The sequence below is a fragment of the Mus musculus genome, chromosome 4 (assembly GCF_000001635.26).
Source record: "Mus musculus strain C57BL/6J chromosome 4, GRCm38.p6 C57BL/6J".
NCBI lineage: Eukaryota > Metazoa > Chordata > Mammalia > Rodentia > Muridae > Mus > Mus musculus.
The window spans coordinates 155,447,369-155,472,719 of record NC_000070.6 but is presented as its reverse complement, the minus strand read 5'-3'; the positions used below and the strand labels follow the sequence as shown (position 1 = coordinate 155,472,719).

Below are 25,351 nucleotides of genomic sequence, written 5' to 3'. Positions count from 1 at the left end.
TGTGTGTGTGTGTGTGTGTGGCAGTGTGTGTGTGTGTGTTCACGTCTGTGGGGACATAGAGTTGGATTATGAGATGGGAACAACAGTCCATGCAAGGATCTGGCATTGGCTGGTCCTTCTCTGTCCCTTTGCCACTGGCCCTTAGCACACTCATCTTCAGGGTGAGTGAATGCCCAAGCTGAGAAGGTTCAGGAAGTGGCCCTTTAGGGAAGGACTGAGCCTATCCTGAAAGAGGACTCGCAGGATTTTCTAACCCTAAAAGGATTTTGGAATCTGTATCCTGGAAACCCTAGGTAGTTGAGCCCAGTTAAGACATGGCTAGCCCGGCGGTCCAGCATGCTCTGCCCCAAGCAGCCTGGAGTCACCTCATTTTCTTCTTTGGTCATCTAGGGCACATGGTAAGGTAGTTTCAGTATCTGATGGAACCTCTGGAGAACCGGCCGGGTGGGTAGGGGAGGGGATTCGGGCAGAGCCTGCAGGCAGAGAATGCACCCAAGGTGTGAGGGCCATTTGGGAGCCTAAGGAGGGGCTTTGAAAGCCTAGGGAAGACTTTCCCTGGCAGCACTTCCCTCCTCCTGGTGTGGGAAAACCACCCCTTGCTGAAGGCTTTCATAGGGACCTGCTTCTGCAAGGGTGTGAAAGGATGGTTGAATGCTTTGGCCCTAGGGTTTGTTACATAGTTTTTTTGTTTTTTTTGTTTGTTTGTTTTTTGTTTTTTTGTTTGTTTTTTAGTCCCTGATGCTACCTCACAAGGCTGGCCTGTGCCCTGGCTCTTGTGTGCCCGACAGCCTTCATCTGGCCCTCACGACTGTGCCACCCTTCCCCTGAGGTATTCTTGCCTCTGTCAGGATTACATCCACTGTGAAGCTTGTTCTTAAACATCTTCTCTCCACTAGGGTCTCCTTTTTAACTGTATGCCCTGAAGGATAGCCAAGTAGAAGGTAGGTTACTTCCTACCCTCTCCTGGACAGGTGGGCAATGAGGAGCTCCTGGAGAAGCCAGGTATCCCTACAGACTGAATGCTTGGCAGCTGAGTAGATTAAGGGATACGGGCGTGTCTTTGAGATGTTCCATAAGGAGAGCCAGGGGAAGGTGAGGAGTGGGGACAGCGAATGAGCCTGCAAGGCATTGACTTCACCAAGAGCGACCTGGCCTATGCGGGATGTGGACGGGGCTGGCAGGGTGTGGGGTGTGGGTACAGTCCAGGTCTGTGGTCACCTGTGCACACGAGTGGGGAGAGATGCAGCTAGAGAAGGAAGGGTGGACCTGGGAGCCCTAACTTGATTCTTGGGACAGTAAGACTCTGCAGACAAAGGGTTCTTTAACTGTGATGGCTTCCTGGGGGATTTACTACGAGAAAACCCAGGATTAGGAGGGTAAACTGAGGGCAGCTCTGACAAGAACAGCAAGGGATAGACTGAGACATCTTCATGGAGGACCTTGGGCCTGGAGGTTGGTGGTGCCTCAATAAATGAGGAGTTCATAAAGGTACCGGAAGGTGGTGGCCGAGCGTGAAGCCTTGGCAGACGTGCACTGATGAATGTGTGTGAGACCCTCGGGAAAATGGAGGCTGACCCAAGGAGACTGACAGGGATGGGGATTGAGTGTGGGTTTCTCTCCGACCCAACCTGGAGGGAAGAGGTGGGCCTGGGTAAGGGAATGTGGGCACACTCTGAAGTTGAAGATCATTTTTCTCTGACCTCTGGCCCTTCCCACTGTCCAGATGTGGGCTCTAAACGCCAGCAGGAAGAGCAGATGGACACCCCCCACCCCAATCCTGTCTGTTTACCCTGGGGTGGCTACCCAAGGCCTGCTGGACACCCTTGGCGGGGGCACTAGAACCCTTTCCGCAAAGACCGAGAACATGTTTACGTAAACTTTATTTTCCCCTCAAAGGGCTGGCATGCCAGTGGGGTTTGAGCTCCCAAGATCCAGGCTCCTCCGGGATGAGGGCCTGCTGGGCCCCGGATGGATGGGAAGGGTGAAGAAGAGGGGCCAATACAGGGGCAGGCTGGCTGGCCAGGCATTGCATAGCAACGAGGCCGCGTCCGCAGCAATGTGCTGGATGGCTGGCCTTCCCAGGGGAAGGATGACACAGGTGGGGCTCCTTGGTCCTAAGTGCCAGGAATCCAGGCAATGGTTTAATGGCTCCAGAAGAGAGAACTCCCACCCTTTTCAAGCGGGCTTGACTAGGGCCGCTGGGCACTGGGGCCTGGCTCCTGGGGCCCTCCAGTGGTCTCTGGCTCCAAGGCCTCAGGCAGAGAGTTGGTTTTCTCAGAGGGAGCTGCCACTTCCTCCCTGGCTTTTATCATCTTCACAACTTCATCGTAGGAGGGTGGCAGCTCAGACGCATAGAGGCTGTAGGTGGGAGGGACCATGGAGTCAGGGTCTGGCTCTCCAAAGTACAGGGGCAGCCGCATGCCCAGTGGGTACTGCACGGAACTGTAGGCTGCAGGGAACAAGAGTGGGTTTATCAAGATGGCTTGGCATTCACCCCACGGTGTCCTCAGCCCCCAAGCCCCCATGCAGGCTAGTGGGTTCCAGACACTCACAGGTCACAGTGCTGTGTGCGGGGCTATCACTGTCCACTGGGATGACTGTCCCGTCACAGGGCTGCCACGCCGCTGGCGTGTGTGACTGGGTGTGCGTCTGCTTCCTGAGGCAGCAGAATCGTACACAGCTGGCTGTGACCCCACACAAAAGCATCAGGAGTATGGCGAGCAGGATGAGCCTGGTAAGGAAGAGCAAGGATCTACCGCGGGACTGGCCTCCTGTTACTGGGCACCTGCACTCGGGGGCCAGTCATGCCTAACTACCCAAAACAGGATAACCGGCAGGTGAAAAGAAAGTAAGAGAAGTCTTTCCATGCCAGACACTTCCTCAGCTGGATTCAGGCCCGAGGAGCCGCCTGCACTGGTCTCTTCCAGCTGGGGCCAGTCCTAGCTTGGCTCTCCAGTGCTGGCCAGGGATGGCCTTGGGTTCACTCCCAGGACACACTGTCCCCAGGCAACTGCACAGTCCTTGTGCCTTCTGCTGAGGATAATCGGGTCTGGTTTCCAAGGCTGCCTAGGGCTCAAGGGCTCTTCAGACAGCGTCGAGGGAGTTGGGGGCAGCAGATGCAGCAGGTGAGGCAGAAGGGATTGTGGAGGTCCTAGCCATGGTCTAACTTCAGAGGAACTGTTGGACCAGAGGGTTGGCATGGTGGATTCCACTTACCCCACATGCCATAGGCTGCTCCAGCGGGCCTGGGGCGGGCACCTGCGGGGACAGCGGCACCTGAAGCAGGTGAGGTATCTGCTAGCTCACTCCACCGCTCCAGCCTTTCCCAGCACGGTCCAAGTTCTGCCTCTCCCCTTGGCCCCCAGCTACTTACTGATCCGAGGGGTCACAGTTGCGGTCCGCGGAACCCAGCGTCACCTGTAGGGACAAGGGTGAGCCTGAGCAGGGCGGGACCGAACTCAGGGCCGCCCCTCTTGCCTTAAACCCGCTGCGAATGAGGCCCAACCCACCTGGGACAGAGGCAGGAGAGGCAGCAGCAGCAGGATCCCCTGTGTGGCTGACGGCCCCGGGGCCATGTTCCTTAGACAGAGCGAAACTCAGTCCAACACCGGCTCAGCTTTATGAGGCCCCGCCCCTGGGCCTTGTCAGCTGAAGGTCCAGGGTCACGCCCACCTTGGTATGCGTCCCTCCTTGCTCTCCGTTTTTTGTTGCTCTTTTTTTTTCTAGTAGAAGTTTGAGAGCACTTGCACGCGCGCTCACACACACACACACACACACACACACACACACACACACCTTTCCCTCTGTGTCATCAAGGATCAAGATCTTTCAGTGGGAGCCCTAAGAGGGAATAGAGCAGTATTCTCTCTGGGCATGGGACATGGGTCTGTCCGTCATATATCTGACTGATGCCTCAGCCAGCCACCTGTATCTCCTATTTTCCCCATCCCCATCCCCAAACCAGGTCTCCTGAAACTTGTGGTCAGGACTGCACTGGGTTGTGGCCTCTCGGGAAAAGTAGAATCCACCCTCACACTTCACAATTGGCTAGGTTAAAAAGGGGTGGGGATCTACACCATTAATATGCTGGGCCTTCCATTTATTTATTTATTTATTACATGTAAGTACACTGTAGCTGCCTTCTGACACTCCAGGAGAGGGAGGGCATCAGATATCATTATGATGGTTGTGAGCCACAGTGTGGTTGCAGGGATTTGAACTCAGGACCTCTGGAAGAACAGTCAGTGCTCTTACCCACTGAGCCATCTCTCCAGCCCGTGCTGGGCCTTCTAGGTCATCATTCAAGGACCTTTGCTATGGATCCTCTGTAGGGATACCTCCGGGGAATGGCCCATTTGGCCCCTGGCTCTGGACTACTAAACCACTGCAGACAGACCACTTTCCAAAAAAAAACATTTGGCTTTAAAGATCGCATTCGTTGACCACTCCTTGCTCAACCTGGAATGCCTGCTTCTTCTCCGGAAGTGGCTGCTGCTTCTCGGGGGAATCTCCTTAATAGTCCTCCCTCCAGGCTAAGAGCTGGGCCGGCTGCTCTGCCCCCCACTACTAGGGGCTATTAGAACACTAGTGATCAAATTGCAGCAGGTGGTCAGCACAACCAGGCTGGCTAAGGGAGGATAGGAGGTGTACCAGCCCTCTGTCCTGCCTTCATTTCTTCACTGTGCACATACCTGCATGTATCTTTGGCTTTTCCCTCAGTGGGTAGGAGTTCTACAGCTGTCCTATGCACTTGAGACCTGTGCCTTGCCTCTCAAAGACCCTCTCTGCCAGGTCAATGAGCTTAGTTCCCATGCTGTTTCTGTCCTTTGCTGTGTCGTGGCTGTGCTTGGTACCGTAGGGCCAGCAATAGGAAGAGTAGATGTCAAAAGTGCAGTGCGAGGCTGGGACCCAAGTCTGGAGTCCAGAAAAGGGAAGGATCTGCTCTTGCAGAGGACCTGGGTTATATTGGTCTGGGATCAGAAGGAAGTGGCCTGCCTAGGGTAGTGCCTTCTCTAGATTTGTCCACTCATCTGGTCTGGAATCATGTCAAGGGTTTGAGAAGTGGTCAGCTACCGTCAGGGAAGCCAAAGGCCTGGGCCTGCTACCTACAAGGTCGATGAGCAGGATTCCTGCAAAATGGCTGGCTCAGTTAAGGGCCATGACAGGGTATAAGGCATCAGGGGCACTAAGGGCTTTCATGAGTACAGTGACCCAGATAGATGTCATCACCCCCATTGCCCTGCCGGGCCCAGGAGGGCTGGGAAGGCTCTCTCAGTAGCTTGTCCCCACTGGGTGGCAAAGTTCGTATGCTGCACAGGCAGGCAAGGCAGGCAGGCAGGCAGGCAGGCTGGATGTGCTCCGAGAGAAAGCTTTCAACAAGCTGTACTTCAGAGGGAAGAGCTCGTGCGGTGATGGAATGGGGTGCAGAAAGCAAAATCCATCCTTTTCGGAGAACTCTGAGCTCAGACTCACGGGCCGGGCCCCGCTTTACACCGGGCTCACACCTTGCTTGGGAGCATCTGGGTTCCCGAGACTTGGGAGGAGTTGAGAGGCTTAAGGGACCTTTCTGGACTTTGGAACCTCTTGTCCCCCTCTTACTCGCCCCTGTACCTTTCCAGGTCTAAACCAGGCTCAACCCTGGCTCTGCAACCCCCAGCTTCCTACGCTGCCTACTGTTACCCTCAGTGATACGGATCTAGAGGGGTCTTCCAGGGTTTGGGGCAGGGTGAACTCCCTATAGTTATCTGGCACGATCCCACCCTCTGGGAGGCTTGTACTGGCCAGAACACTGTTTTATGGGTTGGGTTATGTGAGGGGGGTGGGTATGGGTCAGACTTCTTTCAGGGTCCCCATCCACCTCATTCGGTGCTTAGGCCCCACACTGCAGGCCCACATGTTGGTTCTCAGAGTTTATTGATAGGCCTATGTTGAGATCTCCTGGGATCTCCGAAGTCTGGGGAGGTGCTGGTGGGTTTGGGATCTGTGGGTGGGAGTGGTGCATCTAGGAGCAGGCTGTGTGTGTGTGTTGAGTTGGATGGATTAGTATTTCTTGGTGTGTGTGTGTGTGTGTGTGTGTGTGTGTGTGTGTGTATGTGTGTGTGCGTGCGTGTGGTCTTAGACTGCTCACAGGGCAGAAGGAATTAGCTATGTCTGTAGGGCTGGAAGCTCTGGCTCTGGGACTGTTCACTTGAACCTTTCCAGCAGGGGATGGCCAGGGCCCAGGCCTAGGGGAATGGGTTGCCTTGGCCCACAGCTTGGGAAGGGGTTCAAGAGTGGATAGGAGAGTTCAGGAGGCTCTGCAGTTTCCTGTGTCCTCAAAGCCCAGTGACCACGTGGGCTACAAAGGTGACTTTGTAGGTTTCCTTTACGTCTCCCCGGAGCTGCAGCAGGGTTGACACCATGAGTGGGTGGTCTGGCTGGAAGAAGAAGAATCCTTAGACTTTCCAGACAAATCTGTTCTACTTCAGCTCACAGGTCTGTCATAGCTACCCCTCCCTGCCCGGCCTGGGGTCCCAACACCTACATCAAAGTCAGCAGGTGGTACCCAGGAGATGTTGATGGTCTTAGTCTGGCCACGCTCCACAGAACCCCTGGAGGGCTCAATGGAGAAGCCCTTGTGCTGAAGCCATGATACACCATCCAGGCTGAACTCCACAGTCTGTGAGGCATTGATACTACTGGAGGTTAGAGGGTCAGGGACTCCCAGGAGTAGTAGGACTAAAGGGGTGAGGGGGCCCCGGCTTTACCTATCCCCGAACTCTCACCAGGGGTGGGGAAGTCGCCACCCCACATCTGCTGCAAAAATCCTATATGAGGCCAGTGAGGTACAAGGCCAGGGGAGGCTTCTGGGGTTTAACTCGAGCTAGAGTTGTGCTCACCCTCCTTGGTGATGGCTGTGTGGTCCGGATACAGCCCACTTGTAGCTCTCGGGTGGCAGGGGAGGTTGTTGTGTCTGTGTCCAGCTGGACATAGTTCAAGGTCACCAGGATGGGCTTTAGCTCCTCAGCTTCTGGAGAGGGAGAATCTAGCTGAAAAGTGTCTAGAGGAAGGGTATGGCCTGAGGGTGAGAGGAATTGTTCAGGGTGGCACCACAGAGGTGGAGGGTGAACCTGGAGCCCTGGCACCCTTCAGAGCAGTCCTCTTGGCTCTGGGGTTGATGGTCCGCAATTCTATCTGCCCTTGTCCACTGGGCCTCATTATGCCCACTAGCTGGCGGGCCTTGTCACTAATCTCTAAGGTAAGTTACCCCTGCCCCCCTTTTCTCCGAGCCAGAAATCACACGGTGGGGGCTCACCTTCTTTATGCTCTGTGTCAAAAGCAGTGACTACTGCCAGGGACTCCACAGGCACATCCAGTGGGTCTCCTCCCTCCACAAACATCATGTGCTCTCGGGCAGCACCCTTCAAGAGGATCTGGTGGGAGACTTTCTGGGGGACAAGAAGTATAGCAGCCTGCCCTGAAGCTTGACAATTGAGAACTGAGGCTGCTTGAGGCATGGGTGGGTCCTGGAGAACCAGGGATGCTGTTCTCTAACTGGCAGCCCCCAACATAAAGGGCCAGATAATAGAAGCTGCCAAGAAGGACCAGATGAGGGACTCGTATGGACCCCTCCCAGGCTGGGGTGGGATCTCTGGGGGCCCAGCTCTGAGTTCCACCTTTTCAAAGAGCACCACTTTGAGCAGGTCAGAGAAGAAGAGGCTCTCGTGGTCCGGACTGAAGGTGACAGTAAACTCTTGAGCCTTCCCAGGGAACATGAGGCCCTCAACTGGGACGATACTGAACACACTCTGGCCATTGTAGTTCTGTGTGCCTGTGGGTGGGACAGCAGCTACGGTCAACACTACCATCCTCCTTCACTGAGCTCAGACCCCTCCGATTCCCCCTCTGCCCAGCCTCTCCATAAACTGTCTTGACCCCCTCCACTCCAAACACCACCCTCATTCCCTAGCCCGCATCTCCTCGTGGAGCTGTACCCCTGTGGTTCCTGGCAGTGTGTTAGTTAGCTCACCAACTATTTCTGCCCTCTGCTCATGGGAGGTAATGAACTTTGGCAGCTGCTGGTGGGCCTCAGCCTTCTTTCTGGAGAGGCTCTCCAGACGCACCCAGAACTTGATGGGAAGCGAGGACTCATTCTGAAGCTGTAAGAGCAAGATGTCACCTGATGTCACCTGACCAGCGTGCCGTTGGCTGCCCCAGTGCCGGTGACCAGGCTGCCAGCTGCCGGATCACTGCTCAGGACTAGGTGGCATTGCTAACAGGAACCACAATGAGCAAGATGTCACCTGACCAGCTTACCGTGGGCTGCCCCAGTGCCGGTGACCAGGCTGCCAGCTGCCGGATCACTGCTCAGGACTAGGTGGCATTGCTAACAGGAACCACAACATCAGTGTTTGGGACTCTTGGTATTTGGTCACTCCCCTCACCCTGCTCCTTTCCTAAGGCTGGCTGGCAGCCTGCTTCCCTGCCCAGCTGTGTGGCCAGCTCTGTGCCCGTCAGCTGTTGACTGAACTGTATCCTCATCTGATCTCTTCCCCTTCCTTGATACCCTCTTTGAGAAGCACTAGAAATGACAGCCTCTTGGGAACAGAGCATTTGAGGGAGACAGTCTGTGACTCCAGTGTGATTCCCCAACCAGCTGGGTGCTTCCAAGTGCAGAGTTCATTACCTCCAAAAAACAATCCTTTTCCAGGAAGCTGGGCCAAGACAAAGGGTTAATTCACCTTAAAATTTGTTGAGACAGATTCTCTGGCAAGCACGTAGCCCATGTTGAGGATGTTGCCGTCAATGGAGCACGTAATCATGGACGCCACACCCATGCCAAAGAGGGTGAGACTGAGAGTGCCTCTCTTGGTGATGATGTCCAGAGTTTCTTGAGCCTAAGGAGATCATGTCCTTTAGCAAAGAGCAAATGTGGGAGCTCTACTCATGAGCGGCTGGCTGGAAGCATTGTGCAACAGAGATAGCCTGGAGATCTCTGCCTCCAGACTTGTTGGCAAGAGCTGGAGTCTGGCGCACAGGCTGCTTTCAGGCCCCAGTAGATCATCTGGGCCCAAGAGCTCAGTGGTATCTCACCCTCCCTCCCCTTGGTCACACCATGGTCCTGAAATGTGGCTGGAGATCCCAGGGCAGCAGCCTTGCCCATTCATGCATGGGGGCTGCACTCACCAGTATGTTCTCATGAGGCGAGAAGGACAGCACTAGGGTTTGTGTCTCACCAGAGCGCAGCTTGTTGAAAGGGTTTAGCCTGACGAAGGGGCCGTTGGGGTTCAACACTGAGTACTCCAGCTGAGGATTATCAAGGATGAAGATACGCTTTTTCGGGCTCTGCTACACGCCTCGCCCCACCCCCAGCTCTGGAAGCTAGCTTGCTGGGTATGGGTAAGGATACAGTAAGGTCCTCATTGCAAATGTTCTGGAGAGTGATCTTCTTTACGCTTCGATGCCCTGAAATACGGCAGAGTCAGCTAACAGGCTCCTCGGCCCCGCCCCGAGCGGCACCTCTCTCAACAGCAAGGTCAGGATGCAGACGGTGGCTGGAGCAGCTCTGTACCCAGGGTGAAAGCTGTGCTCTAGGGAGTGAGGGCTGTCAGTATACATCAGGACTTACCCACAGCAATATCCCCGAAGTTAAAGTCAGTCTTGCCTTTGTGGGATGTCACCACAATAAATGGAGCCACTGCTGGGCACCACAGCTCCAGATATAGAGTATTATGGGGGCTAGAGCCAGGACAAGGACAGAAAAGGGCAGATTAGGGTGACCCAGTGGCCCTCGGGCCTCAGATCTGACCAGCAGTAGAGGAGGGACAGTGGGTTTATGGCCAACCACACCCTACCCTGGCTCAAGAACCCCACACCTGAAGCTCAGAGGTTCCGCTGTCTTCCTGTCTTTGATGTCACCACTGGCAACGACACAGGGGATCACAAACCTGTTAAACTTCCCCTGGAAGGCTTTGGACAAGGTGGCTTGTGCAATCTGGAACTCAGTGGAACTGGAAGGAAGCAGCAAATCACATCAGTTGGGTGTTCCTATGACCTCTCAGGATGTGGTCCTTGGGGTACAGTGTGGGACTAGGTCTTCCACATCTGTGATGCGTATGTCTACTCTCTAGGGCTTGGGCTCAGCTGTGTTAAGAGGCATAACTTGAAGCCACCATTGGTCCCAGATGGTGGTGGCCATACCAGTTTTATCTGATAGGCTAGCCTTCCTACTCTTCTTTGGCTCCTGTAGGGAACTTCTTCCCCACTGCAGATCCTGGCCATCCAGACAGAGTGAGTAAATGGTTTTGTCACTACTGTGCCATATTCCTGGGTCTACAGGGACAATTTCTGGGCTGGCAAGGGGCCCAACCCTTCAGAGCTTGCTTAGGCTCGTTTGTTTATTGGGAAGGCTACAGTCAGACTGTGGAGTAGTCTGTTCAGGGGGACACAAGGTCCACAGGAATAGCAAGGAACAGATACCTAGCAAGAAGAGCCGTGGGTCCAGCTATTTCTGAAGCCAGCTAGTCCTGCAGATACATAGTGAAGCTTTGCTCCACTGCAATGTGTGGGAAATCCTCTATTGAACAAGGAAGTCTCATCTGAGCAGGGGTTGGGAGGTGGGTGGGGGCATGGGTATGGTGGGTGGGATGTAGGTTGGGAAGACCCCTTCATCCTACCTGGAATTGATCACTGGCCTCTGCAGCTCTGTAGCTTGGGGAGTGGAGACCCGGGTTGGTCGGTCCCGGTTGTGAACCCGGACCACAGAGAAGGACTGTTTCCAAAGTTCTTTCCTTTGCACTATTTCCTTCTGGGACTGTAAGCAGGAGCAGATGCTGTAGGGCTGCCCCAGGGGCTCAGTCCTCTGCAGAGCAGGCTCTGTAACTGCTCCCCTACCACAGGTTCCTCTGTGGCCTGGCCTAGCTGGCTTGGTCTGACTGCTTGCTGAGTGGCAGGAGCCACCAGTTCAAGTTTGGAGTAAATGGAGACCTCAGATCAACAGGTTCCCAAGGGAGTCTGACAACAGGTGTGACAGGGGATTGACACAGTAAGCAGCCAGGGCCACCTGGGAAGGCCCAGCACAGAGACAAGTTCACGGCCTGAAATGTCTGAACTTAAGAGACACCAAGCCATAGACAAGTAAGAAATCTGTATGGCTAGGGTCCTTAGTGTCCTCCAGCCCACGACTCTCTTGTACCTTACTGCCTCATCAGGGGTCGCAATGTCAGGGCTCTCTGCTTGTGTGTGTACTATAAAGACACGGGGCCACGGTGTGGCAGAAGGCCAAGCTCACAGCCACTGGCTTCACAACTCCCTAGGCTGCAAAGCCTGAGCATAACATTGGGGGAGGCTCAGCTTCGGTTTCAAGGCTGCCTTCAGAAGGTGGTTTTCATGTTACCCTTGGTGAGAAGGTTACCCTTGCTGTGTTTTTATTCCAGTCTCGCTTTGGTTAAAACCTCAGCCACCTTTAGGGCCCGCCTTGTCTCCCACTGCCTGGTGGTGCTTCCAGGAGAGGGAGAGGTCTTGCAAAACAACTTTTTGCCTCTCGTGGAAACAGCTTAAAGCACAGTGCCAGGAGAGCCTGCCTTGTTCTTCTGTCACAGGGGCTACCCTTAGGACAGGCTGCAATCCCAAGTGCCAGGGGCCCACACATCTGCACCTCCTTCCCTCTGCTGGTGCCCCTTTCTTCTTTCCTCCTGTCCCTCCCCTACGGCCACTATGCACCTCCCCTAAAATACTTCACGCACCACAGGCTTGGTCTCTATTTCTTTGTTCAGGATCTGGGAGGCTTCCTTATAGATTATTTCCTTTGGCAGTACAGGCTGAAAGGCCACCTGGATCAAGCACCTCTGCAAAGAGACACTCAGATTGTCAACTCTCCCCCAGACAGACGCCCAGAGGGCAGAGGTGGCCTTGCTGGCACACCTCTCTCCTTTCATGGTTCTCTCTCTCCCTTCTCTCTTCTCTTCTCTCCTCTTCTCTTCTCTCCTCTTCTCTCTTCCCTCTTCCCTCTTCTCTCTCTCTCTCTCTCTCTCTCTCTCTCTCTCTCTCTCTCTCTCTCTCTCTCCATTTTCCCCCCAAGATAGACAAGACAGAGTCTTTCTGTGTAGCCCTGACATCTATGGAACTCTGTCTGTAGACCAGACTTAGCCTCAGACTCAGATCGACCTGCTTCTGTCCCTCAGAAGCTCAGAAGGCAATGTGTCACTGAGCCTGGCTGCATTTTTCTTAAGGTCATTTGGTTTTGAGATTTTAACCTGCTATGCCTTCCAGGAAAGTTCTTCCTGATGACTGTAGGCTGGAGTGGACTTTAGGCGATGTGTGTTGGGGATCTGTTAACTGGAGGGGCTGAGAACAGAGTCCTGAATGGATCAGAACCTCACCAGACTAGAGTAAGAAATGAACCAGGGAGCAGGGAGCCCTCCCCCATCTGCAGCAAGTCTCCATGGGACACATCTCTGGAAAGGGTGCAGGAATAAGTTCCTGGCCAAGCATGGAACCCTGGGGGGAAGGCCGGGAAGCTCCGCCTCCTGGCCTGTCAGTGGGGCCCATGCTCACCTTTCCTGGTAACACAGTCCCCACAGATGGGGAGATGGTGATAGGTGAATTAGGAGGCAGCAAGAACTCAAAGGATGTTGGTCCCACTGGGGCGGCTTCCTCTGAGCCAATCCGAGGCAAGGAGTGGATCATCTTGTTCATGCTCAGGTGGGAGTTGATCACATACAGTGTGGAGACAGAGGTGTCATACAGGGACGTGGCTGAGAACTTGATCTGATAGTGGGACAGCTCCAGGGGTGGGTGGACACCTACTGCTTGGCAAGACACCTTGAAGCACCTGAAAGCCACCAGTGTGGGCAGTGTTCATCCTGTGCCGTGGCATCTGCGGCCCCTCTGAAGCCCTGGGTGAGGAGACACAGAGCTCCCCACATGCTAACTAGGACGGACAGGTCTGTTGTGTTGGTGACGTCCCAGGTACCCAGGACTTATTCCTGCAATTAATTATCACAGTTTTTACTACCTGATGAACCAATTTGGAAAAAAAAATGTGTTGGCTGATACGTATTTTTGATGGGTGGCTAAAAAAAGTGTAAGCAAAATTATATAAACAAAATAAAAACCTGTAAGTTGCTTTAAAAATAAGTGATTTCACCTGGCATGGTGGCACACACCTTTGATCCCAGCACTCGGGAGGCAGAGGCAGGCGAATTTCTGAGTTTGAGGCCAGCCTGGTTTACTGAGTGAGTTCCAGGACAGCCAGGGCTACACAGAGAAACCCTGTCTCGAAAAAAACAACAAAACAAAACAAAACAAAACAAAAGTGATTTCAGGGATGGAGAGACGGGCAGACCAGTGTCTCGCAACCTTCCCAACACTGTGATTATTTAATACAGCTCCCCATGTTGTGGTGATACCAGCTGTGAAGTTATTTTGTTGCTACTGTTTATAACTAATTTTGCTACTGTTGTGAATCGTAATGTAAGTATCTGATGTGCAGGATATCATCTGATGTGCAGGATATCGTCTGATGTGCAGGATATCGTCTGATGTGCAGGATATCGTCTGATGTGCAGGATATCGTCTGATGTGCGCCCTCCCAAGTCAGGAGCACTGGCTGCTCTTGCTGACGACCCAGGTTCAGTTCCCAGCACCTGCGTGGGGGCTCACAAGCACCTGTAACTCCAGTTCAAGGGGAGTGAAGCCTTCCTCTGACTTTTGTAGGTAACCTGTATGTACATCGTGCATATCCAGATAATCAAGTAGCCCACATATATGTAAAAAAAAATACAAATTTTAAGAAAAAAAAGTCGTACAAAGGGTTGATTTCTGGCTTATTATATTGAATATTTATTGACAATTAAAAGTCCTCCTTTCTTTACCCGCTGAGTGCTGGGATAACAGGACTGTTTCGCCATGTCTTTTCTGCGGGGTGATGGGCATTGAGTTCAGGGTTTTGCACATGCCAGGCAAGTGCTCTAACAGCTGGGCTGCATTCCTTGCCCCAGACAGGTGGTCACTTTAACCACTGCAAGTTTTACATTCTATATTTTCTCTGAACTTCTAAATGCTCTCCTGGACAACTTTTTGTTTTTGTTTTGTTTTTTGAGACAGGGTTTCTCTGTGCAGCCCTGGCCGTGCTGGAACTCACTCTGGAGACCAGACTGGCTGGAACTCAGGGATCTGCTTACCTCTGCCTCTGCCTCTGTCTTCCGAGTGCTGGGGTTAAAAGCAGGAGCCACCAGGGCCTCGTTCATCATCAACTTCTATCTTGATTGCACCTGTTTTCTATGCTGAGGATTGAATCTGAGTCCTTGTGCCAGTTAAGACAGAGCTTGACTGTTCAGTTGCACACGGCGCTCCTTACATGTGTTGTTATGTCAGTGGCCATTTTGCCGTATGTCTATGCATTCCATGCTTTTAGTGGTCAAGGAGGGCATAAGGTCCCCTGGGATTGGGATTATAGACCAGGGTGGTGGAAATTGAACCCTGGTCCCTTAAAAGAGCAACCAGGACTTTGTTTGTTTGTTTGTTTGTTTGTTTGTTTGTTTCAAGACAGGGTTTCTCTGTGTAGCCCTGGCTGTCCTGGAACTCACTTTGTAGACCAGGCTGGTCTCGAACTCAGAAATCCGCCTGCCTCTACCTCCCAAGTGCTGGGATTAAAGGCGTGCACCACCACGCCCGGCTGAGAAATCATTATTAATACTTAACTGAATAAATGTGTAAAGTATGGTAATAACTAAATATAAAATGTAAAAATTTACTGGAATCTACCTGAGTTAAAAATCCTAAATAATTTTTCTTCAGTTTGTGTGTGTGTGTATGATGCATGTACACATGTACATATATGATATATGTATATATGTATAAGAAGATTTATTTATTATTATACATAAGTACACTGTAGCTGTCTTCAGACACACCAGAAGAAGGGGTCAGAACACATTACAGGTGGTTGTGAGCCACCATGTGGTTGCTGGGATTTGAACTCAGGACCTTTGGAAGAGCAGTCAGTGCTCTTAACCACTGAGCCATCTCGCCAGCCCCATGATATATGTATATTATGTGTGTAAGTGTGTGCTTGCACATGCTATAGTGCAAGGATGGAGGTCAGAGAACAACTTTGAAAGTTGCTTCTTGCCTTTTGCCTTAGTTTGAGGTAGGGTCTCTGTCTGTCTGTCTGTCTGTTTGTTTGTTTGTTTGTTTGTTTGAGACAAGGTTTCTCTGTATAGCTCTGGCTGTCCTGGAACTCACTTTTTTTTTTTGAGACAGGGTTTCTCTGTATAGCCCTGGCTGTCCTGGAACTCACTTTTTAGACCAGGCTGGCTTTGAACTCATAGAGATCTGCCTGCCTCTGCTTTCCAAGTGCTGGGATTAATGGCACATGACACTATACCTAGCCATCTGTCTCTCTTTCTTTTCTCTTCTCTCTCTTATTTAAAAATGTCCTTTATATTTACTTTGTGTGTGTGTGTGTGTGTGTGATGCATCTGTAGTGACATGTGTGTGATGCGTGTAGAGGCCAGTTCTCTCCGACTACCAGATTCCCAGGCACCTGCCTTCTCCCATTGGTCCATCTCACCATCCCAAGGCTCTGTCTTTTTGTTGTTCACTGCCATGCATGTCAGGCTAGCTGGTCCTTGGGTTTTTACGAGGATTTTACTGTCTCTGTCTCCCAGTTTGACATCCTCACAGCCCTTAAACCTTTTTTGTTTTGTTTTTGAAACAGGATCTCACTGTATAGCCTTGGCTGTCCAGAAATTCATGATATAGGCCTGGATGGTCTCAGACTCACAGAGATCTGCTTGCTGAGGGCTGGAATTAAAGCTATGCTCCATTGCACCTGGCTCCAATCTTTAAATTAAAATTTTGTTTAAAAAACTTTATGTGTGACACATGCCTTTAATCCCAGCAGAGGCAGGTGGATATCTGAGTTCGAGGCCAGCCTGGTCTACAGAGTGAGTTCCAGGACATCCAACGCTACACAGAGAAACCCTGTCTCAAAAAAAAAAACACAAAAAAATTATGTGCATGTGTGAATGTACATGTTCAACTGTATGAGTTTATGTGTACCATGTGTGTGCAGGAGTCTGAGGAATCCAGAGAGGGCACTGGAGTTACAGATGGTTGTGAGCCACCGTGTGGGTGCTGGGAACTGAACTGGGGTTCTCTGCAAAAGGCCGTGAGCGCTTTTAACTGGTGAGCCATCTCTCTGACACCTCTTAAATCTTAAGTCTTTTTTGTTTGTTTGTTTGTTTTTGTTTTTTTTTGTTTTGTTTTGTTTTTTGTTTTTCTGAGACAGGGTTTCTCTGTGTAGCCCTGGCTGTCCTGGAACTCACTTTGTAGACCAGGCTGGCCTCGAACTCAGAAATCCGCCTGCCTCTGCCTCCCGAGTGTTGCGATTACAGGCGTGCGCCCGGCTTTTTGTTTTCTTGTTTTGGGTTTTTTGAAACATTACATGGCCAAAGATGACCTCACTTTTACTCTCCTGCCTCTGCCTCCCATGTGCTAGTATTATAGTCACTAATTAAAATACCTGCTCCATTTGGGCCTCTAGCATGTGAAGCAAAAACTCTACCAAGCAATGCCCAAGGTACCAACTTACAAAGGCCAACACACTGTAATAACATCAGAACTCCCAACAGAAACTCGGAAAAGCCTTGACAGTGACTAGTGAGTGAATACTTATACCAAGAACTTTTCACAGTGTACACATATACACACACACACACACCACTCATGTTTACAACACTCACGTTTAGCAGATCAACATTTCCTTCTCTCCTCACATACAAGGGTAAAAAAGGATATTGTCACTTTGTGAACATACAAAGTCAAAGGTCATGGGAACCCAAAACCTATCTCTTCCTGGGTCCTGGGCTCTTGTGGGCCACTAGTACTGTCTATTCCAGCCCTGAGGTCAGCCTGTCAGCCTAGTGAGATCTGAGGAGTGGAGCGGTGGAAAGAAAGGCACGGGTCACGTGCTCCCTCTTGTCTTGCAGGCTTACCGGTTTATCTCAGATTTGCAGACCAGCTCAAATTTGTATTCCTTGGCCTTGATGGGCTGGAAGATCACATCGAGATGCAAAGTTTCCAGTGGCAAGATCGTCCCAAACCCGTCATTGGGCTGGATGTCCACATACTAGAAAATGGGAACACATTAGAGTAAAAAATGAAAGCCGTGCTCCGTAGAGTAGATGATCAGGAATGGCGTACTCTGTGCGGGGAAGGGAGATGTGAACATGCTAGTTTTGGAGCACATATGGAGGATATGAGGTGTGTGTGTGTGTGTGTGTGTGTGTGTGTGCGTGTGCGCGCACGAGTGTGCATGCGTGAGTGAGTGCTCAACCTTACTGAGTGTGAGGCTAAAGTGAGCTGAATGTGGGAATGGATAGGGGACAGCCTAGCTCCTTAGGCTGATGGCAATCAGGCCTGGGCGTCCTTTTGGACTGTCCTGTGGGTCTTGGTCAGGTTAAGTTTTGGAAGTCTGCAGCTCTTTTGGGTGTACCTTACAGCCAAAAAAATGAGAGGCCAGGGAGGAGGCCTTTCCCTCCTGGACAAGGAGAGGGTCAGAGGGAGGAATGGAGCGCGGCAGAGTTGCTGACGCCTGGACCTGGAGGTCAGCTGTTACGTCTCACCCCATCTCCCCAGGGCTGACCACAGCAGGTACCTTGGGAAGTCCAACGAACCCAAACTCCTGGGGCAACAGTGAGAGGTTGCTGAGGCAGATCTCCGTCCTGATGGCCTCATAGATGGTGCAATAGCCAAAGTTTATTTCTGAGGGGTTGATTTCCAAGTCTGAGGTGGTGACAATGGCTTGCACAGTGAACCTCACCGGTTTGATCTGCGATTTGGAAGGCAAAGAACGTTCTCAGCCACTGGAAGCTTTATGCAAAAAGCCCCCAGATAATAAAGGCTGCCCTGTTGTGGCCTACAGCGTTCTATTTCCGGAACATGACTTCCTCAAGCAGCTCACTCCTCAGTGTTACCCGGTGAATGGGCCAGAGATCCACGGTGAAGATTCAAGAAGGGCTGGCAGCCGTGAAAAGAATCAGCTGTGACAGTGTGTGCGTGTGACTACATGTGCATGACAGTGAGTGCGTGTGACTACATGTGCATGACAGTGAGTGCGTGTGACTACATGTGCATGACAGTGAGTGCGTGTGACTACATGTGCATGACAGTGAGTGCGTGTGACTACATGTGCATGACAGTGAGTGCGTGTGACTACATGTGCATGAGTTGTTTGTAAGCACACGTATGTGCAGCCCTGCTGATGAGAGCAGAACATGTATATCTATGTGTGTGTGGTGCACTCATGTGTGTACCCCTATTTAGTTATGCAGGCATGTTTCTTGTGGGCATATATGAGTGAAGTATTTGAAGCAGCATGCTTGGACCAGAATAAGAAGGTCTTCTTGCCAACCCACAGTGCCCCCCTTTGTTTCATACTTTTGTAAGAGTTGTGTGGTTAGATGGCAAAGATGCTAGACCACTGGGCATTATCAGCTGGGAAATGAGGATAGGTTCTAAAACCTGGGTTCTGTGTGTGTAGCTATTATCACTGGGGGTACAGGGTTTGGCCTCCCACAGCAGCCACCTGATCCCCGGAGACAGTCCCAGAAAGCGTCCTGTACAGACCTGGTCAGCTACCCGGATGGTCATTGGAGCCTCCAGAACTCGACTGGCCGGGTCAAAATACTTCCTTGCATCTTCTGGGAGGGATTGTCTGCAAGAAGTAGGATCCACTTGAATATACTTTTCCTCTCTATATTTTGTACAATAAAACTGTTCTAAAATGGAAGGGCATGGGCGAGCAAGAACATGTATACATCATATGCAGGTATAATGCCATATGTATGAACTGACATAAGGAAACCCATTCCTTCATATACTAACTTTAAAAACAAAATGTCTTGCCACTGAGTGGTCCACCAAGTCGGCTAAGCAGGATTAGCGTGGCAAGCTCAAGGCCAGCAGGGGGACCTGCATCAGGCCCTCTGGGTATACGTTATGTGCTTTGCTTAGTGTTCCTGTGGGACTCCTAACAGCAGAGCACGTGTATCTCTATCTCTGACTCCTTCACATGTTCTTCAGACTCCTTCCTTCCTGTTAGGTTGCCTTGTCCACCCTGAATCTGGGGGCTTTTTGCCTCATCTTATTGTATCCTGGGTTGCCCTGTTTGGCTGCCGTCTTCTGGAGTCTTCATCTTTTCTGTTAGGAAATGGAGGGAGGTCTTGGGGAGAGGGGATGTGGAGGGAGGGGGAACTGTGGTTGCGATATATTGTATATTGTATGAGAGAAGAATCTATTTTCAATTTAAAAAATTGAAAAGTAATTAGCTTGGCTTAGCCAGATGTGATGGCCTTTAATTCCAGCCAGATGTGATGCCTTTCTTAGCCAGATGTGATGGCCTATGCCTTCAATTCCAGCCAGATGTGATGCCTTTCTTAGCCAGATGTGATGGCCTTTAATTCCAGCCAGATGTGATGCCTTTCTTAGCCAGATGTGATGGCCTTTAATTCCAGCCAGATGTGATGCTTTTCTTAGCCAGATGTGATGGCCTATGCCTTTAATTCCAGCACTTCAGTGGGAGAGGCAGGTTATTCTCTGTGTCTGAGACCAACCTGGTCTCCATAGTGAGATCCTGTCTCAAAAAAGTACCAAAGTGGGGGGGGCTTAGTTTAATTATGCCATATTATTCCCTTTCCCCCACTCCCTGTGTCTATCAAGACATATTTTATCTCATAAATATGTACAACTGTAGTTCTACAATAAAATTAAGTTTTTATGGTTTTATTTTTAGGGGGACCTCATGCCAAGGTAAGGGCTTAACTTGTAGGCGTTTGATCGCTCCTCTCTTGTGGATTCTGGTATGTGAACTCAGGCCGTCAGGCAAGCCATCTCTTCGGTCCAACATAATAAAAGTTTTAATGACAAAAATCAATCAACTTGTAAGAAGCTTATTATTTGAAGGAATCCTAAAATTCTCTCTCAAAATCACTTTAAAAGCAGACTGCTCGCGGGACTGGTATATATCTCAGTGGTAGGTAGAGCGCATGGCTCTGGCTTCGATCCCCAGTACAGAAACACACAGTGTTGGGTGGTTACACCTGCAATAGGCCAGAAGACCCTAATGTAGGCCAGGCCTGAGATACTTGGTTATGACTGTCTCAAAAAGTTTATTTTTTGATTATAAAAAAAATTAGTATCATTATAGAAATATTAAAAAAATACAGAGGAAAAATATTCCCTTTTACCATGATGAGCAATCTGCAAGAATGTCCAAGAAGCAGCTTAGATTTTTAAAAGTCAGCTTCAGCTCCTCTTCATTACCCTGTGAGTGTGCGGCCTGGTGGCAGATGTCACTTGGCCACCCAGCTCCCTAGCCTGCTACACCTACTTCTCTAGTCCAAACTCTGTTGACAGCCTAGGGTCTGTATCTTAGCCCTGAGAAATAGGCTCAATGGCAGGAACCAAGGGTCACTTAGGGAACTTGGGCAGCAAAAGTGGTAAGCAGGGTTCTGGGTTGCCAAAGCACCAGAAAAGCTGAAGTCCGTCTGAGGAAAGTCAGAAGCCAAAGAAAGGACACACCATTTCACAAAACAGCCTGGACACTGGCTGTGCAGCTATCTCAAGGGCAAGAGCCAAGAAGGGCTCTGAAAGGGTAGGATGTAGGGAGAACTGGGAGATAGGAACACCTTATAGAGCTTCATGACAGAGGTTCAGGTCATGACGCAGAGCCTCAGGGAAGGGAGCGGCAGGAAGAGAGAACGGGGTGCTGGGGTGCTGGGGTGCTGGCTGTATCCAAGCAGGAGCCAGGCCAGGGCCAGTGCAGGGAGGTTCAGGGGTTCTTAGCTCAGCAGGGGCAAGTCCCGGGATGCAGGGACCAGCATCCCCCCTCCCCCTCCCATCATGCTCCGGGGCTTTCCCAGTTCTCACCGAGGCAGAAACTTGAGCTGTACGGAGTAGGTGGACTGGGCCTGGATGTAGCCTGTTTCTGGCAGAAGCTCTATGTGGCCTCTCAGCTCCTTACAGACTTCAAACTTTAGGCGCAGGGCTGCTTTTGATCTGTAAGTGGTCACGGGTGACAGTGCGTGTTTAATCCTTTGACTCGTTAAGGTATTTGTAATGACAGAACAGGTGTGCAGTAGGCAGTGCACATATTGACTCTGAGCACTCATAGCATACCTACCGATGGTTTGAAATCAGCTTCAACACTTTTTTAAGGGATTCATTGTTTGAAATGAAACTTGATTAAATTAAAAAATATATTGTTGGGCCAGAGAATTAGCTCAGTGTTAAGAATACTTGCAGGGCTGGTGAGATGGCTCAGTGGGTAAGAGCACCCGACTGCTCTTCCGAAGGTCCAGAGTTCAAATCCCAGCAACCACATGGTGGCTCACAACCATCTGTAACGAGATCTGATTCCCTCTTCTGGAGTGTCTGAAGACAGCTACAGTGTACTTACATATAATAAATAAATAAATCTTTAAAAAAAAAAAAAAAAAGAATACTTGCTGCTTTTGCAGAGGATCGAGCACCCACGTGGTGTTACACAACCATGCATAGGGGATCTGTAGTCCCAGGGGATCTGATACCCTCCTCTGACCTCTGTGGACACCAAGCATGGACATGGTACACATACACACGAGCAGGCAAAAAAAGCCAGGCATAAAATAAAATGAATATATATATAATTTTTATTTATTTATTTTTTGAGACAGTCTCTTTATATAATCCTGGAACTTGCTATATGGATCACGCCGGCCTTGAACTCACAGAGATCCTCCTGCCTCTGCCTCCAAAGTCCAAAGTTCTGGGATTTTAAAGGCATGTGTATACCTGCCTATAATAATTTTTTTTTAAATAAAAATTGTTAGCCGGGCATGGTGGCGCACGCCTTTAATCCCAGCACTTGGGAGGCAGAGGCAGGCGGATTTCTGAGTTTGAGACTAGCCTGGTCTACAACGTGAGTTCCAGGGCTATACAGAGAAACCCTGTTTCGAAAAACCAAAATAAAATAAATAAAATAAATAAAAATAAATAAATAAAATATAAATGAATAAATAAATAAATAAATAAATATTGTTGCTGTGTGCGCGTGCGAGGGCATGCACTCACATTCACACTCACTGAATGTGTGGGGACCAGACAACAACTTGTAGAATTGTTTCCCATGTTCTTTGTGGGTTCTGTGGGTTCTGTGGATTGAACTCCCAGTTCAGGCTTTCTCAGCAAGTACCTTCCTGCTGAGCCATTTTTCTGCCCCTGTTTTTTGTTTTTTATTTTTATTTTTATTTACTTTTATTTTTTTAAAGACATGGTCTCACTGTGTAGCCCAAGCTGAACTATAAAACTCGCAATCTTCCTGTCTTAGCCTCCTAAGTACTGAGTTTATTATAGCTACGTGCAAAAATACCCAACTTGAGAAAAGTGTACAACTACAAATCTTTCCGTTGAGATGCGCTCACTTCTGTGCTCAGAGAGAAAGCATGGGGGGCGGCTACTGGGTGCAGGGCCTGGAAGGGGTAGCTCCTCCCCAGGGGCCTGCCTCTTCCTACCCAGGACTCTACAGCAAGTTTGGTGATGGTGACTGGCTGGCCAGGTATTAGCTATTGGCACAAATTTATAAATCAGACCCAGACAGAGGAAGGCAGACATGTCTATACCCAGTCATCAGGGCCCACTTGTTTCTCCCTAGAAGTTCTGTGCTCCCTTTCCTGAAATGAGGTATCTACCAAAGTCAGTGACAGTGGCCAAATCCCTGCTCCTCCTTTAAAAATAATTCATTTAATCTTATTTTATGTGCATTGGTATCATGTGTCAGACCCCCCTGGAACTGGGGTTACAGACAGTTGTGAGCTGCCATGTGGGTGCTGGGACCTGAACCTGGGTTCTCTGGGAGAGCAGCCAGTGCCATCTTTTCAGCCCCACCAAATCTCCTTCTAAGGCAGCTTGGGAGAGAGCTCAGCTTGCTCCCTGGGGGAGGGAGTCTGCAGCTGTTTTTGGTGAGCTCTGCTCCCTGGGGGAGGGAGTCTGCAGCTGTTTTTGGTGAGCTCTGCTCCCTGGGGGAGGGAGTCTGCAGCTGTTTTTGGTGAGCTCTGCTCCCTGGGGGAGGGAGTCTGCAGCTGTTTTTGGTGAGCTCTGCTCCCTGGGGGAGGGAGTCTGCAGCTGTTTTTGGTGAGCTCTGCTCCCTGGGGGAGGGAGTCTGCAGCTGTTTTTGGTGAGCTCTGCTCCCTGGGGGGGGGGGGAGTCTGCAGCTGTTTTTGGTGAGCTCTGCTCCCTGGGGGAGGGAGTCTGCAGCTGTTTTTGGTGAGCTCTGCTCCCTGGGGGAGGGAGTCTGCAGCTGTTTTTGGTGAGCTCTGCTCCCTGGGGGAGGGAGTCTGCAGCTGTTTTTGGTGAGCTCTGCTCCCTGGGGGAGGGAGTCTGCAGCTGTTTTTGGTGAGCTCTGCTCCCTGGGGGAGGGAGTCTGCAGCTGTTTTTGGTGAGCTCTGCTCCCTGGGGGAGGGAGTCTGCAGCTGTTTTTGGATGCTTTGCAGGTTCCTCTTCCCTGCCCTTTCAACCACCTAACCTTAGGTAGGAGAGAGAGAAAGGATAGAAAGGTAAGTGAGAGAACTTAGTTATTGTTACATTGACTTCCTGTTGATTAGGGGTGTCCAGGTCCTTGGGGGCAAGTTTGATCTTTGCTGTCAGTATATCTAATTTCTTCTTTCTTTTTTGTTCGTGACTGCTTAACAAACCATAACTAACAGCAACCAACAACTACAACCAATAGTGAACAACCAACAACTACAGCCCACCATGCCTCTCAGGGCACTAATATTTTTATATATCTTCTGAAAAGTCCCTAGACTTCCAAATGTCACACAATGACAGAAACAATCTGCCCCTGACAAAAATCACACCTCTGCTAGAGTACGAGGCAAATCATAGTCAGCTGCTATGGACATTTTAAGCAGCCTCATATCCCACACCTGGGATTAAAATGAAAACACATTCTTATAACATTTCTGTGTCATTTTTTCTTTTTCTTTTTTTAAACAACCCAAAATTCCAGAATTGTCACTACTGGAGTCCCCTTTTGCTCTCACGGGTGCAATTCTTTCTTAGCTAAAGGAAGAAAAGGTGACCCGGAGAAGGAGGCCCAGGGAACTATTCCCTGGTTTGCCTGGGGATCATGAGCAGTAATAGTCATAGAACCTTCAGGGGTCTTCTAGAATGATCCTTGTCTGCTTCATGGCTGTCTATGTCCTGTAACCCATGGTATTCTAGATCTCTGCTCAGATATGGCCCCAAGAGCTGAGTCCACAGTGATCTAGATGCAACAGTAAAGTCATGCCATAGGCACTGAAGGTTATGAGGGACACTGAGGGACACTGAGGAAAGTAGCCAAGTCTTCAGGAAGGCCTACAACTGCATAGATAACTCTGAGAATATTCATAAGGTAGGACCAAGTGGACACAGGCAAAGCCTGCCTCTTTCCTGCTCTGAGAATGAGTGCCTAGATGGTTACCACGGTCGGTATGGTGACCTCTGACCTGCCTCTAAGCCCTTTAATGTGCATCTACCACTACAGTTGACCATGACTCTTGAGCCTATGCTGCAAAGGACCCAGAACACTATGGAAAGCAGCTACTTGGGGTTCTCTGAGGTGTGCCAGTCAGCTCCACTGTCCGCACACAGTGACCAGCATTGGTTCTTGGACAAACACAAAAATGGTCTTCAGGAATTAACACCTCTCTACACTCATATAGGCAAAAGTTACCATATCAAACAAAGTCACAAATGATAGTGGGTTTTTAAAGATTACTAAAGTTTATATAGACAGCTTTGTGTTGCTTTGGGTGTGAATGATAAAATCCCTCATTCAAAAGGAATGAAAAATTCCGTTTGATTCCTTCCTTACACGACCACAAAGCACTTAACATGTACAACAGCTCTGTTCAACCCATTCCCGAAACAGGGCAAACCCTTCTTCCAAGGCCCAGACCTCTCCATTCAACAGGTTCCCCCAGACTCCTCCATCCAACAGGTTTCCCAAGACTTTGACAGCACACTGTCATCCTATGGCTCCCAAGGAGGAATTTGGGGGTGCATCACAAGCTTCACCTTCATGGAGCCAGAGAAAGCTTGGTGAGAACCACGTCGTGGGGGCGGGGGTACGGTTCTTCCAAGTCATATGCGACACTTGCCATGGGTGACGAGGCTTGGGGCTTGGTGCAGACAGCATCTGCCTTCTGGTCTGGCGCCCAGTGGTTCAAAGCTGATGAAGTCGTGAAACCTTGGATACTTTTCTCTCAGGTTGTACTTCAAGGAAAATACTTCTAATCTAACGTCTGATGTCTTCTGTAGGGCCTCGTCTGCTCTCCCTGATGCT

The 25,351-nt window shown here is 50.4% G+C and overlaps 2 protein-coding genes across 19 annotated transcripts in view; both read right to left on the bottom strand.

The window, feature by feature from the left end:
* Positions 1-1,861: 1,861 nt before the first annotated feature.
* Tmem52 (transmembrane protein 52) lies at positions 1,862-3,606 on the bottom strand. Of its 3 annotated transcripts, none has more exons than NM_027161.2 (5): positions 3,510-3,606; positions 3,374-3,417; positions 3,217-3,276; positions 2,553-2,731; positions 1,862-2,449 (listed from the first exon to the last, which is right to left on the bottom strand). In NM_027161.2, the coding sequence occupies exons 1-5, from the start codon at positions 3,573-3,575 to the stop codon at positions 2,190-2,192; spliced, it is 609 nt and encodes a 202-aa protein (NP_081437.1). In that variant the 5' UTR covers positions 3,576-3,606; the 3' UTR covers positions 1,862-2,189. The 3 variants fall into 3 exon arrangements, with proteins under 3 accessions (NP_081437.1, NP_001240785.1, NP_001240787.1); NM_001253856.1 differs by having other exon boundaries at positions 3,217-3,258; NM_001253858.1 differs by lacking the exon at positions 3,217-3,276.
* Positions 3,607-5,896: 2,290 nt separating this feature from the next.
* Positions 5,897-25,351, bottom strand: part of Cfap74 (cilia and flagella associated protein 74) — a 74,725-nt gene continuing 55,270 nt past the window's right edge. For 7 of the 16 annotated variants that reach the window (XM_006539046.4, XM_030253676.1, NM_001368738.1 and 4 more), the window contains 18 exons: positions 20,914-21,042; positions 18,613-18,700; positions 17,642-17,815; positions 16,980-17,113; positions 12,535-12,811; positions 11,724-11,825; positions 10,656-10,792; positions 9,855-9,989; positions 9,608-9,717; positions 9,389-9,444; positions 9,166-9,285; positions 8,721-8,876; positions 8,009-8,138; positions 7,656-7,810; positions 7,295-7,427; positions 6,879-7,009; positions 6,524-6,658; positions 5,897-6,416 (listed from right to left, as the gene is read on the bottom strand). In XM_006539046.4, the coding sequence (XP_006539109.1) occupies positions 6,315-6,416; positions 6,524-6,658; positions 6,879-7,009; positions 7,295-7,427; positions 7,656-7,810; positions 8,009-8,138; positions 8,721-8,876; positions 9,166-9,285; positions 9,389-9,444; positions 9,608-9,717; positions 9,855-9,989; positions 10,656-10,792; positions 11,724-11,825; positions 12,535-12,811; positions 16,980-17,113; positions 17,642-17,815; positions 18,613-18,700; positions 20,914-21,042 (2,404 nt within the window). In that variant the 3' untranslated portion in view covers positions 5,897-6,314. Of the gene's footprint in view, positions 6,417-6,523; positions 6,675-6,878; positions 7,010-7,294; positions 7,428-7,655; positions 7,811-8,008; positions 8,139-8,720; positions 8,877-9,165; positions 9,286-9,388; positions 9,445-9,607; positions 9,718-9,854; positions 9,990-10,655; positions 10,793-11,723; positions 11,826-12,534; positions 12,812-16,979; positions 17,114-17,641; positions 17,816-18,612; positions 18,701-20,913; positions 21,043-24,770; positions 25,282-25,351 lie in introns of those variants that run through there. The other 9 variants (XM_006539047.3, XM_017320321.2, XR_390770.3 and 6 more) reach the window with 9 other exon arrangements.

Bases quoted from the DNA above. Each gene is read 5' to 3' on its own strand.
- Tmem52 (NM_027161.2), bottom strand. From the start codon at position 3,575: ATGGCCCCGGGGCCGTCAGCCACACAGGGGATCCTGCTGCTGCTGCCT. The intron at 3,277-3,373 runs GTAAGTAGCTGG...CACCTGCTTCAG, and splicing joins AACTGTGACCCCTCGGATCA to GTGCCGCTGTCCCCGCAGGT. The intron at 2,732-3,216 runs GTAAGTGGAATC...CTTCCTTACCAG, and splicing joins AGCAGCCTATGGCATGTGGG to GCTCATCCTGCTCGCCATAC.